Raw genomic sequence first — 17,060 nt, 5'->3', positions numbered from 1 at the left:
TCAGTAGTGTGAGATTCACAGTAGGCGAAAAACGAAGCAGCAGAGCAGCTGGCTTCTGTGCGCAGTGAAGGCAATTGCAGAAATCCAGCAGCTGGTCCTTCACAAGCACAGTCAGTACTGAAAGGATCGCTGTGGATGGTTAGAGCTGGAGTCTAAGCCACAAAAGCAGGGAATATCACAGCATATTTTCATACTGTTGGCTTTTTGGTTTTACTGACATCCCTGTGTTCCCTCAGAACTTTTCCGTCAAAATCAGATTTTGAAGGAAAGTTTAGTTTTTTCCAACTTTGCTGCAGCACGAGATATTTACTTTTCTCTCTTTGCATCCAACATGAAGGTAAATAGGAATTTGCTTGCTTGAAACTTGAGATGGAGAAGGCATTTTGTTGCCTACCCCTTGGAAATAGATAAATATTATCCTCACTGTGGCTTTTGTGGCATGGTGTGTACAGACATGTTCTTGAGACATACATGCCATATGTGACAGCTCTATATCCATGAGCAGGATGTTTTTTCTTTACTTCTTACATGCTTTGTGACTGCCTATAGATAGCAAATGATTACAAGCTTTTGTTAAAAAATTATTTTGTTAAGTATGTGTAGACATGGAAATCACCCACAAGAAAGTTGTTTTTGTTTCTTCAGAAGGAGGCCGTTTGTTTTATTGGGGGACACAGAAGCAGGTGACAGGTTGCCTCAAGATGCAAAACGGAGCAACAGTCCTGTTCAGATATACAGACAGTCACATTTCTCTCTCTTTGCCTCTAGTGTTTCACTTGCTGATGCCCTTCTTTTCTTCTTCAGACAGTTCTTGAACAAGTAGGTGAAAGAATTGTTACACTTTCTACATTGAAAAAAGCACAGAAAGCAACTGGGGTTTTCCTAATGTGATTGTTTAATCTGCAGTAAAAAAAAAAAAAAAGGAAAACTGACTTTTCTAAGCATATGATAGATGTACTTCTAAAACAACATAATGATCAGGTAATTTTCAGTTTAAAAAGCAGAAATTCAAATTTAACAGGCCTTGAAATCCCCCTTTAAGAAGTTTATAATTTAAATATTTCAAAGCAAGTCTGTCCTTCAGATTAAGGGAAGGTGAAGTTTATATTAAAAAGCTACAATAGAACAAACTACTGAATTCTGCTCTCATTTTCATTTAACACTTTGCTTTTTAGATATGCAGTTTAGCATTCCACATGAGGTTGTCTTTATTTTCCTTAAGCCACAATTATGTCAAATTCATTCCTCTTTTCTGTGTGTCACGCAGTGTTAATAGCATTACTGGGCTTGCAACGTCTCAAGAGCTGTTTAGTCACAAAAATTAATGCTCCAGGAAGCAGACTTTAAGAAAAGCTGAGCCATTTTGTTAATAAAGATGATGTAGATGGTTCCATAAACTTGGAGGTAGGGTTCAAGATACATAGTATGGATAAAGACAGTGTAATACCACTATTTTTGTTTTTCAAGGCTAGAAATACTAAGTTGTTCCACCTTTGAGTGTTCCAGCTTAGTACCTTCCTTAGAGATTTAATGTGTAATGGGATTAATCCCAGTAAGTGCAGAGTTTGCCTTAGCAAAAAGGGTGAGGTGAGAAAGGAGAGGGGAAAAAAAAAAGTTTTTATTTTTTTTTCCCCCTCCCTTCCACTAAACGGTTTCTCTTGTGGGGAAGGGATGTGAGCTTCAGCAAAGCTAAAGGAACTGGTGTGAATGGCTGCTATCCATCTGAAATAAAGAGGGGTTGTAATCTTGTGTCAAAAGTGTCTAGTTCAAGGATTTATAAATAACAGAGGCTGTTGTAGATTCTGAAGGGTCTTGAGACTCCTTGGTCTTCAACTACATGTAAATACTTTTGCTGTAGTAGCTGGATAGCAGATACTTGTTAGACACCACAGTGGTATCATGGATACAGGGTTCTTGATGCTGGGGCTTCTTTGATGTTGGGATGTGCGAAGGGTTTGGATTCTGCAGCCACTCACAATCCCTTCCACAGCTACTTTTCCTGCTGTTTGTTTCTGATTTAACACAATGTTCGCTTTCCCGTGTCCCCTGGAGCAGCTTTGTGGGAAAGGTATGCTGTAATTGGTTTATAACCATTTATAATGACTTGGCAACTCTGAATAGCAACAGGGAGCAACTTAAGTTGTGATTTATTTAAGTAAGCTACATGGATTAAAGGCACTCCCAAGTATACAAGTTGAGCTAGTTGCTTAATTGGGTGTAAATTTTCACATATAGCTTGGAAAGAGAGAGGTTTGTTTTGAAAGGCTTTATTTAGATATATGGGCAAGCTTCTGGACTGCTAAACCAATTGTAAGCAAAGTGTAATATTGTCTTTTTTTGGGATGTCTCAGTTTTTTAATTCAGCAAGTGCTAATATACCCTTGCCTCTTGTAAAGCTAATAGAATATTAACTTGAGATTTTAATTTGCAGTTCAAATATCTGACCTTGCTTTTGGTGCAGAAAAACAAGCTCTGATTTTGTAAGGCAGGATCGGTACCGCTGCTTTAGTCTTTTACCAGTTCATTGTATTCCTGCTTATTTTGTCAAGGCTCCAGTTTAGTTTGTTTTGGTCAAGGGATTTTCTCACACAACGCCCATGATACGAGCAACCCACCAGCTGCAGGGCATGATGATCCGGCAGGCGGTGCGGCAGGCCTGGTAGTTGTAAGGCCACAGGTGGTAGCCCATGAGGGGCTCGCAGATCTGCTGGCACTGGGTGTAACTTCGCCGGCACTCAATGCAGCACACTCCCAGGTGATCCAGCATGGGGTCAAAAGCCATCCCTTCACCTTCCAGCTGCTGGAATGAAAAATACTAAATCTCATCCCAGTGCTCTCATTCTCATTGAATAGCAGAATACATCCATGTTCCTGTTAACCCCACAAGGGTAAAACCTGCAGTCTTGAGCTGTGGAAATTGACAAAACTCCCACTAAGTGTCCCATGCATCTTGCTTTATTATTTTTTCTTTTGACTTGCTCTCTTTGGCAGAAGTGTAGAATTGGTGCAATCACTGTTGTAAAATGGAAAGAACAACAGGCAGCTCTAACTTCATTGTTTTTATTCTACAGTCCTTGCAAAAGCTCCAATAACAGTAAGCTCCTCCCAAACTTTAAATATTAGTGATGGAAAAGATTTCAAGATAGCTACCTGAATCTTTCATGTAGGTGAGAATTCCTGAAATATATGATGTGATTTTTATCATTAGTTTTAGATTCTGTAATTTAATGCTTTTTTACAGCACTTTTAGGAAACTATTCCTCTGGTCCCCTGCAGTTTTCTGAGGATTTGGCTCTCATCTCTGAGTCTGGTTCCTTCCCTCCCACCCTGCCACACTTAGGTGCATTGTGGACAGTGAGAATTGTGCCTGTTCTGTAGCTGACAGTAAGGAGTTAAATGGAGCAAAGCATGCACAAAATACCTAAAAGCCTTTACCCTTCGAAATTCCTTTCCTCATTCATGGGGAAAAAAAGGTAACTTTGCTTTTGGGAACTTGGATTGTTCTTTGCCCATTGGTGTTCAAGAAAAGCAGCAGTAATGCACAAATGCTGAAGTACCAGTCAGCTTTTTACCTGAGCATTTGTCATTCATTTTCGAAAAGTAGCAGCACAACAAAAAAAAGTGACACAGAAAGGTGCCACCCCTTGTCTGGGCTTGTGCAGGACCCTAGTGACAGCTGGGTGTTTTTAGGGACCCCAGCAACTCCTTCCCAGTCCTGAGAGCAGGGAATATGTTTTCTTGATCAGGATTCATCATCCTTGAATTCAGATACCTGCACCTGAACACCACCTGAGCTCATTGTCCAGGCTCCGCTTACAGTGAGTAAATAGCTCTAGGGGAGGATTCATTTCATCCTTCAGGAAAGGCCTGGAGCATAATTAATGATGCTTGTCAGTCCAGTGACTCGGTCTCTAAGAAAGCCTGGTGATAGGCACCACGCAGTAGCTGTTGGTGAAGGCGAACCCCGCCCTGCAGGCTGAGGGAAGTCTGATGGCTGCATCTGTCTGGCCATTCTCCATTTGACCCGGCTGCACCCTGGCAGGAAGAGCAGACCTCTAGCAGTTGTTGTGCCTCCAGAGGCAGGGCAGCTCAGACCTCATAGAGATGGTCACGTTAGTGGCTGTGAGGAGAAGCTACATTCCAGTGCCACTGCTGTTTTACTGACCTCGTGAGAGAGTTGATTTAGATCCACTTTATTTGGAGTGATTAATTTAAGTTTAATTAAGGGATGTCAACTTGGCAGAATGCTGTCACAGTATAATGATCTCCTGCTGTTGCATAAATGTCAAGTCAAAGCTGGGACTTACTTCCAAAGCAGGAAGCATTTATCTTGTGATAGTGTTGTATTAAAATGACTTACTCCTGCCGCACCAAATCGTGGGTATAAATTGTCTGGCGCTGGTGCAGCAGACTGGAAGGTGCCTCTGCACAGTCAGCATTCCTGCAGTGTGGCAGAGGTGCTGGGACACAGCAGGGTGGCTCCTCTGCTCTTTCTGGGGGCTGCTGCTTCTTGAAGGGTGAGAACAAGTTTTATGACAGTCATTCTCCACCCACTGCTGATGTCTCATAACAGATTCTTCTCTGTCAGGTTATTGCTAGTCTAGGATTGCTTACCCTCATAGAGAAGAGGCTGAGAAAGAAATTTATTTGGATGAACCTTTATCTCTTTGCACCCAGACACTTCTGCTGTGTTCCCCTGTATCAGTTTCTAGCTACTGGACTCTCTTCACATAGTAAATGATGGGTCTCAGCTGTCTGATCAACACCAGCTTTGGTTTGTTTCTACAAGGTGCTACCCTTGTCAGATCTTCAGTGCTGTTTCCATATGGATGTGGAAATCTCAACAAGCAACTTGGCATCAACTTGCCTTAACCTTGTGACCTCAAGCACTTGTGCTTGTTTCAGACTGAAATCCAAAACTGGGAGAAGAGGAGGGAGGGAAGACATTTTTGAGCTTCTTAGGTGTTTTACCAGTCTATTATTTCCTAGAAAAGCTGAACAAGCAACGACTGTGCAGATTAAAAAAAGACAGTCCCATATTACCAGTGTTACCTGTCCAACACAGTCCCAGGCTCTGAAGGAAGATTGCAGTGCAAACACTTACGTTGTATGGGTTGTCTGGATTAAATGTTTGATCAGTTTCTTGTCCCATTGGCCTGGTTTCATTAGTCTGGTGGCCAAGCTCTTGAGTCAGCTGCAGAGTGCGTGATCTGGGGTTTACTTCTTCAGAAGCAGCTTCCAAGTCTTCCTCATCAAAGTTTGGTTCTGATTGGCGCTTGTTGCTCTTAATTTCTCTCCTTTGGTTATCTGAAGAAATTATGACCAAGTGACAATCTTACCTTGGGTGTGTCATTGTAGTTACCTAATCTTTCAGCGATTTCTTTAAATACTAAAAAAATAGAGGATGGAGGGCAGAGAGAAAGCCAAAACTGTGCCTTGGCAAACTTGAAGTGCATTGCCATGGGAGCTGCTTGCCTTCCTATGTTGTGTCTGCAGCCAATGCCAGTCCAAAGCAGTGTGATTGCTTTTCCCCTCTCCCTCCTCTCTCCTTGAGGCAAAATGTGCGTGAGGAGATTTGTTGGGGGCTTTTTGACCCCGCCTGTAGTCACTGATACTAACCCAGCAGCAGTTTACAGCACTAGCAAGACCAGCTGTACACATCTCACTTATTTTTAAAAATGCTTTCATGATGGGATGGTGCCCTGCTCTCAAGGATATCTGGTTCTGGACAGTTTTGATACTTACCTTTTGTTGCCCAGTGGGATATGCAAGATCATGAAGGGAAGTGGAAAATACTGGTAGCTTGGTTCCACAGGTGCTCTAAAATGTGGTAATTTTTTTTTCACACATGTTGTCCCACCCAAGTGTTCTGATACTAACTGGACCAAGGAGGGATAAATATTTTTGAACCTTCTCTCCTGCTAAGCCTGGAAGTTACCTGGAGGAGTCGCCATCATGGTGACTCCTGAACACCTTTGCTAAGCTTTCCTATGGGCCCCAAGTTCAGAGTTGGGACTGCCCCAGGGTCTCATAAACCATCTGTCGCTGTCGAGCAGGACGGGAACAGAGAACTTCAGATCAGAAGGCAAAGAAAATGAGCTCTGATTTATTTCAAATATACCGCTCTATATATAGAGAACATCGAGAAGACTAATTTCATTTGTCTTAGAGTAAAAACATGTCCTACCATTGGTGTGCAGTGAATGATGCACAGTGGCAGAGCATATCTATAAACAATGTGAATAACAAGATAGATTAGAGAATTATTTACATTCTTTCTCAACTGTTTCCCAGGCTCTTGCCTGGTTAGAAAACCTTTCTCTTTCTCTCTGACTGAGCTGAGAATATCCACACCATCCACCAGCTGGCTGGCTTAAAGCATCTTCCTTCCACTCCACTGAATTCCTCTGGGGAAGCAGGGTAGAAAACAGGACAGGCTATGGTCCCAAATTCCTGGCCAGTATTCCTGCTACCTGGTGTCAGCTGCCTACACATTGAGGGGGCTAGTGTAAGCTGTTGTCTTGTCCTTCTCTAGAAGGAGGCTGACCTCTCTGGAACTGTTTCATCTCCTAGCATGTCACCCACTTGGGCTATGCAAATTGTCTGAGTAAATACAAGGATGGAAAATATCTAGGGGATAAACTCCAAACCCACAATCTTGGCACAAGCCCAGGAAGGCACAGGCAAGGGAGGAAAGGAGTCTGGTTTCCCAGATGTGCTAGGTTCAGTAGCAAACCTGATGAAGGGAAGGCATTTAGATGAAGGGAGGGATAACATACAAATAAAATAAATGTTACCTTTGGGATATGTTGTTCGCAGCCAGAAAATTGGAAGATCCCTGCAAAGCTCTAAAATTTTGGGGCTTAGGAAGCTGTTATGCTTGATAGGCTCATCTGCAGCCACCCAGATAAGGGAGTTTTTGTCAAATCTCAGTGGCATGATTTCATCTTCCTGCAAACAGAAGAGCACAAATCCTTTGCTGCTCAGTGAGCAGTCATGTGCCTATTCACTGTTAATTCTTGAGCACCAAACTGTATAATTATCTGCTGCAACTAATACTGAGCATCCTTCTATGTCATGAAAGTGAAGGAATCCTGCTGAGTGAAAGCCTGGGGAAAGGCTGCCTCCACTGAAATGAAGGGCAAAGCCACTGTCAGCTTTGCTGGGGCTGTGATTTCACCCATCTTACTCGTGGAAGGCTTCTGCCCTATGCATGAGGGCTGGGTGTCAGAGGTCTTTGAGCCCAAAGCACCAGAGTTTCAGGAGGTAGAAACCAAAGTTCTACCACCTTCAGCAAAGCAGCAATGAAATACCAGCAAAACCCAAGTCCCTAATCTTTTCTTATGCCCTGTTCTCATTTGACATACTCCCAATATATAATTATATTTACAGTGTGTGTATGGGGGGTGAGGGGTGGAATCTTGTTCAAAAGTTTTAGAGAGGATTATAGCTTGAGAACTGCTCCAGGTTCCAGTTTTAAGTCAATGTGATCGGTCTGATTAAATCTCTTGTTTGGTAAAAGCAATTCAATTGACCAAAAGCTTGAAGTGCAAGTTAAAGAAGCCTGCCTTTTTGAAGTGTACCCTGCAGGTTTTTGGTTCATATCTTCAAAGTAATGTAGGAAAATGCCAGTGATTGATTCTTTAAAGTTGTTAGTTCAAAGTATTATTTTACATAAAATGTGTAAGTATTTTATAGCAATGATGAAATATTAAAAGAAAACTACCTTTTGAATCATGAAAACTAGCATGATTTCAAAGTTAAAATTCTAAAATGCTTTCATAAAAGTCATCAAGACTTGTTATATAACTGACTAGATCAATTTATTCCCTTGAGTAGTTGTTTCTTTAGTGTTTATTGATTTATTTTGTAGGTCTCAAGTCATTTAAGTTTGCTATCCAATCTGTCTACTGCTCTTTATTTATATTAACCCACTTAAGCTTTTATCAACATCAGAAATATCTGACTCTAATTTTCAGAAATAAAAATATTCTTTGTTTCTGTTTGAAATGATCCTGACTTGTCAGCAGCCAGAACTTGGGTATCTATAAAACTCATTTTACTGAACAATTTTTGTAGGTAGTGGTGCTATGATGCCCATTGTACGAAAAGAGCACATGCATACTTTCTCCTAAATACTTCCATATCAGAGAGATGACTTGGCCTAGAAAAATAAATACTACTTTGCCATTCCTGTAGTACATCTGGCCTGGGAAATGGAGTGACAGGGAAAAGTTAATGTCTTAGTGGTGGCACTAAGCTGCTTGGTGCATGTGATTCATTGCAACAGTGACATAGGTGATGCATCTTCGGAGAAGATGCACAAAAAACAGGACAAGGAAATAGTTTTACTGTCACCAGGTAGAATTAGAAATAACTTTTTGATTATTTAGGACAATGTCTTCAGGTCTGTGACTTTGTTTTTACAAAAAGACAAACTTTGAAAAATTCAAACTTTGACTTCAAGCAATAGTGCTAATTAAGTCAAGGCCAGCTGCCTTTAAAATAAGGCAAGGCAGGAAAGATGGAGCTCTCTCTCTGGAATTTCTCCTGCAAGTTCTCCTTCCCATCATGGGGAAAATCCTACCAGCTTCAGGAGGCTTTGTAACATTTGTCAGCCTTTCTGACTCTATTAGGAGAGATCTTTTTCCCCTTAATTTTAAAGCAGATGTTCAGCAGTCACGGCACCAATGCAGGGGGGTGCAGCCTTAACAGACTTAATTCCCCACTAATTGTATATTGATTTTATTCTTCCAGGAGCAGAGCAAGCCCAGGGAAAGGGGCTGTGGATCTCCTGTGCTCTCCTACCAGTGACCGAGCGCCCAGCAGCATCCAGGCTCAGCTGGACTCAAGTCACTGGAGCCACTCCCGTGTGGGCAATAAGTTTGGGGGTCTGAGCTTGGGGAAACTCAGGCTTTGAGCACATAAAGCTTTTTGGGCAAATGTGAGGTTTAGTGGTATCTGGGTGAGAACTGCAGCTTCTGTGCTGGTTGTGATGCAAATTCTAGTTAACATGTAAAATTAAGTTTTATGTTAAGAAGGCAAAGTCACATTTTTTAAAATAAATTATTTCTTCTGAGGTATTTTAATTTTTGCCATGTTTTCCACAATTCCCTTTTACTGACTAGAATGATGGAGTTCATGCTTCTGGTCAAGAACATTGATAGAAATCTCCTGGGATCTACCACAGTCCTCCTTTGCATTGACTAAAGCAGCTGCTTCTTCTATACTCTCCCTTCCAGCCTTGTGCACAGCCTGGTGCTCGTCACAGAGGTCTCCTGTGGATCTGGCAGAAATCAGTCTGTGGCTTCCCCAGTCACTAATCTGCAGCCTCTCACAATGTCCCTGGACACAGTGACGTGTCTGATACTAATCTTGTTTTCCTTACCTTTCAGGGACTCCTTGCAACCAGTCAATGAATCCTCCGCTATCCTACCCTACATTCAACAACCCTACCATGAGCCACAGTGCCTTTCAAATGCCATATTTATTTGTATTTAAGTACCTCTGTTTAGGCTCTCTCTATACAAAGATTAGTTAAAAAAACCAACAAACTACCCCTTACCAGCTCAGATGAGAGGCTTGCTTTAGCCATAGTGTCAATTTCAGGGATGTGAGCTTTTGGCTGAGCTTTGATGTAACACTTCTCTCCTTCAGCAAAACGGATCCCAGTTATGCCCTACAAAAGCAGAAGGCAAGGGGTTGTGCACAGCCCTCTTGCTCCTCACCACCCCCAAGAAAGTGCCTCAGCTCTGCTAAAATTGCCACTGAATTTTCAGTCTGAAGGTTAATCTTATTTAGAACCAGAAGCAATAAAACACTCTTCCCTTCATCATTTTAACTTCACAATTTTGGTCAAATTGGTGTGGAAGTTTTTGCTTCATTTCTGAAAGTGGGGGGGTGTTTTATGTAAGTGCTTCCATGCAGGCTGTAGACTACTTGGAGTACCTCTGTTAAGGAATTAGTTGACATGATTTGAACTGTAACTTGGCACCTAACATAGGCAGTCTTGAAATTGTGCTAGCTGTGTCACCCTTGTGACACAGTTTTACAAAAATGTGGGGGCAGTTTAGTTCAGTTTCTACAAATAAGTGACTGTGACAGCAAAGGGAAGTTTGTGACGGGCAGTTTGGTGCAGAAATCTGTGTGTGGGACTTCATCTGGCCTACTAGGATGAAATGCAGTTGCATAAACCATAGATGTCTAGTTTTAAGCAAGAGAAGGAGCAAGTCTCCTGTAAGTCCTGGGATGTACCTTCCAGCCCTGTGCCAGAACTTTGGGCATCAACATTTTGCCATTGTCTGTAGTTTTTATGTTTCTACTGTAGATTTTGGGTATCCATGAAAGAGCTCTCTTCTACATTATACATTTAGATACCTCATTGTAAATGGCAAAACTTTTGTGTTTTTCATGTGGTTGCACAAGCTCCAGTCAATCACCTAAATATAATTACCTAGTGCCCTTTAAGTTGTGCTGGTTTTCTGCCTGGCCTCTAGCTGCCAGGAGAAAAAGGGGTGTGGGTGTCAGCATGACCCCTCTCATCTGCCTTGAAGGGGTATCATGGATGCCTTCACGTGCAGTTTTGGCTGCCACAATGAAAGACATTAAACTGTTAGGGAGTATCCAAAGGAGGGCACAGGACATGGTGAAGGGCCTTGAGGGGAAGCCGTATGAGGAGCAGCTGAGGTCACTTGGTCTGTTCAGTCTGGAGGAGACTGAGGGGAGACCTTGTTGCAGTTAGAGCTTCCTTGTGAGGGGAAGAGGAGGGGCAGGCACTGATCTCTTCTCTCTGGTGACAGTGACAGGGCCCAAGGGAACGGCCTGAGGTTGTGTCAGGGGAGGTTCAGGTTGGATATCAGGAAAAGGTTCTTCACTCAAGAGGGTGGTTGAACACTGGAACGGCTCCCCAGGGAGGTGGTCACAGCACCAATCCTGACAGATATCAAGAAGCTTTTGGACAATGCTCTCAGGCACATGGTGTGACACTTCGGGATGGTGCTGTGCCAGGAGTTGGACTCGATGATCCTTGTGGGTCCCTTCCAACTCAGCACATTGTGATCTAGTGCAGCATGAGATGGATGGTAGAGGGGCACCTAAGCCATGTCCTGTGTGTCTGCAGGTCCTGTGTAGCTGGATACACCCCCTTCACAACAAAATGACTACAAAAAGCAGTGAGAGATGAGATGGCTATGCAAGGATGGGTGCATTAGAATGTAAAGCTCTGTGGTGTACCAGGTACTCTAGGAATACCCTAATATTGCCAAATCCAAGCCTTCTCTGACCATTCAGTCATTCCAGCAATGCCAGTCAATCCAAAACTGCTAATGTAAATACCAGTCTGTTGGAAGCACGTCTCGTCAGTTGCTTTCTCCTTTGTGTGCATTCTTGGCTGAAAACCCAAGTGGCATCATCCCTTTGCTGAGGTTGTCCCTGGCCCTCTGTAATTACAAGCAGGCACCGTCCCTGGGAGGTCCCTTGAGCTGGCTGGTGTTAGGAGCTGATTCATAACCTGATGGTGACAGGCAGTATCTCACCAGCAACACACATGGAGGAAACATGAATTCAGCATCTCTCCAGTGGACTGGTGCTTTTGTACAGGTGTGAAATGTCAAAGGCAAATGAGAAGAGCTTGCTGTGGATGCTCTTACTCAGCTGCTAATGATGCTATGGTGATGCTAATGAGAGTTGCATAAAGGCAGAACCACAGCTGTTGGGAAAGTTGAGGTCCAGCGTTTGTTCTTGCTGAAAAGCCAAGGAGCTGGTTTTCCTTGCCTTTCTAGATCCAGCAAGGGAAACTGCTCCAGAAGCAGAGATGCTTCCTAGCAGCAGCATCTTTGTTTTAGGTGCTGCTTTGACTTACAGAGAGCTGAACTCTGAAGTTGAGTGTTTTGCCCCTGAGAACATTTAACTGCAGGCCCTGTAGATGGGTTTCTGCAGCATCACATAGATGTGCCTTAGTAGCTCAGGGCAGCTCAGAGACCTACTCTATCCAAGCTGCTGAGCTCTGCTGAGGTTTGTCATCTGTTAGTCCAGGCTCTGTGCTGAGCAGCCACAGAGCTGGAGTGCCCAAGTGTGTTTGCTGTCAGCTTAAGTGGCCCAGCACCTGGCATTTGGTGCACGTATACATAAACTGTGCTAAATGCCTCCATCCTCTGCCATGGGGATGAACCCAGGCCAAGCTGTGGAAAGCAGCTCCCATCCTTGACCTCAGGGCAGAGGAAGCTCCCCAAGTCAAGCACTGTAGAGTGGTCTCTTCTTGGCTTACTGTATTGAGCCTATGCTCCTCAAACAGGGATGTTTGGGAGAGGTGTTTCTGCCAGTTCAAACCACTTGAAATCATGTGATGGTTGCGTCACAGCCTGACAGAATGTTTTTCTAGTAAGACCCCAAGGTCACATGTCACAGTTCTGCTCAGTGGTTTGAAAATGCAACGTATTTACATGGAGTCAAACCTAATGCAGCCTAATCCACACCACTTCCTGGAGTGGTGCCTGGCACAGCTGATCTCCAAAAAGCATTTAGATTTTTGTTTTGGAGGAAACTGCCTGTCTCCTTGTGAAAGCAAGCCAGGAGAGCAAAAATGCTTGTGTGGATGGTTGGAAGCTGGAACCTGAGACTGACCGGGGCAGAGAAGTCAGAGCAGAACAAGGTGTCCCTAAGAGTCCAGTGCTGGAGTGTGTTACATGAAGGACAAGAGTGGCACTACTTACGATCTGAAAATCATGGACTTCAACAGCCTCTTCACTCCTGCTTCCTGTTTTGAATGTCTCTAAGTTGTTTCCAGCATCTATTTCCATTGATCCATCTTGTACTTTTCCATTAATGCTCATAGTATAGTGAACGTTGTACACCTGGAATCAATAAAAGAGTGGTAGCACATGCCAGTAATTACTTATTGCCTTCCTTCTACACCAGGCAATGGGTCAATCTGACTCTCATATCCCTACTTTGCTCCTAAATTTTGCTGCTGCAGGCATTTGATAACCCTCCAACAACCAATACTGCGCTCCTTCAGCATTGGGGCAGGCTGGCAGTAGGGCAGCCAGCCCCGAGAGGTTGTTCGATCTCCATCCTTGGAAGTTTTCACAGCCTGGCTGGATAAAGCCTTGAGCAACCATCTCTGACCCCACAGCTGTCCCTGCTCTGAGCATCAGGTAGGACTAGAGACCTGAGATTCCCCTTCCAGGGGGTGCTTATAGTTCTACTTCAAAAACAATGTGGGGTGAGTCCACACCCATGTTCACTCTGACCTAAAAACCTTCTTCTAGGACGTTTTAGGAAATGCTTGTTATGCTGGCATGATTCCCAAAGGACAGCAGGCATGAATGTCCTACTCTGAAGAAGGCCAACCCCTATTTATCTCTTAGGATGTTCTGCTGAGGCACAGAAAAACAGGTTCCTCTTGAATATGAACACATTTCCCAGCTTGTAATGGATGCGAACTTTGTTTAAATTGGATGTGAAATTGTATAGGCTCGTATTTTCCTTGTCAGCGTATTTGCCCTTATCCTATTTTCAATGAGGAAAGCTACAGTGTGGTTTGTATTTGCTGGAGGATCACAATCTGTGGAGGGGTTTTGTGATTCTCCTGTGCAGCTCTGCTAAAAGTGCTGCATAAGCAGTTTATTTTGGGTCTTAAAAAAGCCTTTGCAGCATTTTAATGAAAAATTTAGACTGGCAGCTAAAGACAAATTTCTTCTTCTTTCACCTTCACTCAGGGAAGTCTAAGGTGCTAAAGATTTATGGTTCCTCAGTTATACACAGCCACTCCCATATTTCTGCTTTGTAGGACTCCTGCTGAATGTGTCAGCCATAACACCTGACCAGTATATGTGGTCTCCCCCTGATAGAGGCTGAGCTACAGTTGAGATTTTGAGACCCCTGTCAGTTAGGGAAGAATTTAAAGATATGAAATAAACCCAAGAATTTAAAAATTGCATTATTTTTTTTTAATTGAATGACTCTGGATATAATTTTTGCAGTTGCTTCCTAAACATTTGCAATTCAAGTGCAGCTTTCTGAGTTTGAAGGCAACTTGGAAAAGTAACTCTCAGCTTTCCCAGTATCTTCACCTAGAGAGCAACTTTGAACCTTAATTGAAACTATGAATGTGACATATTTTGTAAGGCTGAATTTAGATGACAGGAGCATTAAAAAAGGGAAGCATTGTCCTGTACTCCACAAATTCACCTACCTGCTCAGACCTGAAAGCACTGTCCCCTGCTTATGTTGCCATGTGCATTCCTCTCCCTTTTCAAAAGCCTGGAGAAGCACATGGTTCTTGCAGCATGTCTTAGAGGTCAGCGATGTGTCCTGTCTTTTTGCAGTAAAACCTTGTAATTTTCTTTCTGATTATCTGAATTATCCTTACGTGTAGGGGTGTATCTCACAGGGCCACCTTTGCTCTGGCTCCTGGAATTCACACAAGGCTCTCCTTGATGAGGGCTGGCGTGTGGCCAGAGGCAGTACAAAACTTCTTCCAAAGTAAATTCAAAAGTACTAATTTAATTTATGGAGAACGTTACATTCATGTGTGTACCATCATGTTTCAAATACGTTTCTTTCTGTTTATGCAAATTCTGTGTAAACAGAAAGTTAATCTGTAAACATGTTCTAATGGTCTGAAGTTTGGGTCTTTAACTGATCACTGCGGGGAATGCTGGGTTCCAGGACGGTTTGGATGGATGGAGATGAGGGGTCTCTGAAGTCAGATCTTAGAAGACATGGTTTATTATAAAGGGTGAAGGGTCCTGCTTGGAGTTGCTAGACGCAACTCATGGCAGGCCCAGAGGGAGAGAGGGAGAGAGGGTTCCAGGTGAGTGTCCCAAGAGGAAGGTCCAAGAGAGCGTCCGGTCCCTCGGCCACACCTTATCGGGGGCTTCAAGGTGGGCTGGAACAGGACTTGGGCCAATGGGGTTACAGATATCTGATACTTCAGGGGAGGGTTACAGGTGTGGGATGAACCATACATTGGAGGGTGAGACAGAACATTCCATTTGACCTTTGGATCTATCTGTAGGTAAAGGGCATTGTTTAATCAGAAGGGGGGGTTGCTTTCCATCTGGCTAACTATTGTTTTCTAGTTGCTCAGTAATTAAGGTTTGGTATCTCAAATCTTGTTCTCATCTCAATATCTGTATTTTCTAAATCTTTTGCCAGGCAATCATATTTATAGGGCTTTCCTATTTCATCTTCCCCAACAGATCACCAGGTTCTCAGTTTCATTCTTTGCATACACCTAAGTGTATGCACAGTTATACAAAGCGCCACATCGAACGCTGCCTGTTAATGAGTTAATTATATCATTACATACTTGAGGGTCCAGGTAGAATCTGGACATAGAATGCAGATGCTATGAAAAAAGAATTTACACATTTCAATGGCTTTTTTTTTGTCCTGAGAGCTGGAGTTTGCCCAGGATGTGAATCCCCAGGGACTTGTTGGGGTTTTAGTTCACTGAGGATTTGTGAGCAGAGATCAATGTAGAGTCTGTGCTCCCAAAGATGTGTTTTGTATTTGCTAATAAATGTACTTCCAGGAAGCTCCATCCACACAGCCACCAAAGACAGCAAGTATGGGTTTGGGTTTTTAGGTGTTTGGGATTTCTGAAAGGAAAAAAACCTACAGGTCTGCTTAAAGACCTCTTTATAGACCTCGCAAGAAGCACTTCCAGCCCGTGCCTCTCCGTAAGTGTGAGAGCTCCCCGCCCATCCGGCCGCGGGCGCGGACGCGCCCCGGGGCCCGGCCTGCCACGCTCACCTGCCGCTCCGTGGCTTTCCAGAAGTAGAAGGCGGCGATGGCCCCGGCCAGCAGCAGGAGGGCCCCGGCCCGGGGGGCGCGGCAGCCGCGTACGCCTGCGGGTGGGAGTGGTGAGGGACTCCCGCCCCGGGACCCCCGGCCGGACCCGATCCCACCTGACCCGTTTTGTCCCGATCCGTCCCGTTACATCGCGACCTGTCCCGACCCCACCCGTTCCGTACCGTCCCAAACCATCTCGTCCCGACTCGCTCGGTCCCGTTCCATCCCAACTCATGCCCACACGCTTTGTCCCGATCCCACCCTGTCCCGCCCGGTGCCTGCCGGCAGCCCTCACGGGGGGCAGGCACAGCTCCACATCATCGGGCCCCACTCGGGCGATCGGCACCTTCTCGGAGCCCTCTGCCATGGCAGCTGCGGGAGGGAGACCTGCCCGGGCTTGGCCGCGGCCCCGGCCCCGGCGGGGCTGCACCGCCCCGGCCCGCCCCGCTCCCAGCCCCGGTCCCGGCCCGCGGGGAGGGGAGCACCGCCCAGCCCCGGGCACAATGAGCCCCTTGAGCTGCCCAGCAGCCGGCGGGGCTCCCTGGGGCTGTGCCCGCCTGCCCCATCGCCTTCCCCTCCAACCGGCCCCTGGGTGTCGTCTCCAGCTTCCGAGCAGGGGTCGGGGGTGTAGGGGACGTGCACCCCCGCATGCCGTGGCGGAGAAGAGGGGTGCCCCGTCAGACAGACGGCCGTCATAAAAAAAAAAAAAAAAAAATCTTTTAAAATAGAACAACGTGTTAACTGATTTTTTACACTTGCCACAGGAATTTAAAGGTGCTGGAGATGACAAGCTGCTGGTCAGTGACTGCTCCGCAAAACACCTCGGTGACTGGGACAAGCCAGCAGCCTCCGGCTGAGCCCCATGTCCAGGCTGGCACGACCATTGTACATGGCAAGCTTTTAAGGGCTACAGTGGCTATGTGTGTCTATCCATGTGTCTGTCCATGTTTGTGTTTCCTTCATGCCCCTTTTGGATGTCCTGCCTGAACATACATGCACATGCATGTGTCTGTGTGTGCATGCTTTGATGCTGGAAAATAAGTTGTGCTGGACCCCTTTGGGGCTGATGGTGTCAAACACAAAGGACAGCATCCTTCGTAAGGCTGGAAACCGAGACTCAGACACCAGCTGCAATAGGAGTGTGATGTGGGGGTGGGTCTGAGTTGTGCCCTGTCCTGCCCTGCCTTGCCCTTCTTGCTCAGTGGGCCAGCTCCAGTTACTCAGACAGGCAGCAGTGGGAGGGGATTGTCCGGGGAGACCCT

The 17,060-nt window shown here is 44.9% G+C and overlaps 1 protein-coding gene across 1 annotated transcript; it reads right to left on the bottom strand.

Moving 5' to 3' along the window:
- Positions 1-2,584: 2,584 nt before the first annotated feature.
- On the bottom strand, positions 2,585-16,165 carry CNMD (chondromodulin). The gene is given in 8 exon segments (XM_053935773.1): positions 2,585-2,800; positions 5,105-5,307; positions 6,798-6,951; positions 9,566-9,679; positions 12,711-12,851; positions 15,760-15,821; positions 15,824-15,854; positions 16,094-16,165. Coding segments are annotated over 8 exon segments (993 nt in total).
- Positions 16,166-17,060: the final 895 nt, after the last annotated feature.

This window comes from Vidua chalybeata, chromosome 2 (genome assembly GCF_026979565.1).
Source record: "Vidua chalybeata isolate OUT-0048 chromosome 2, bVidCha1 merged haplotype, whole genome shotgun sequence".
Lineage (NCBI taxonomy): Eukaryota > Metazoa > Chordata > Aves > Passeriformes > Viduidae > Vidua > Vidua chalybeata.
Note: the sequence above shows the minus strand (reverse complement) of the source record. Positions and strands in the feature narration are given on the sequence as shown.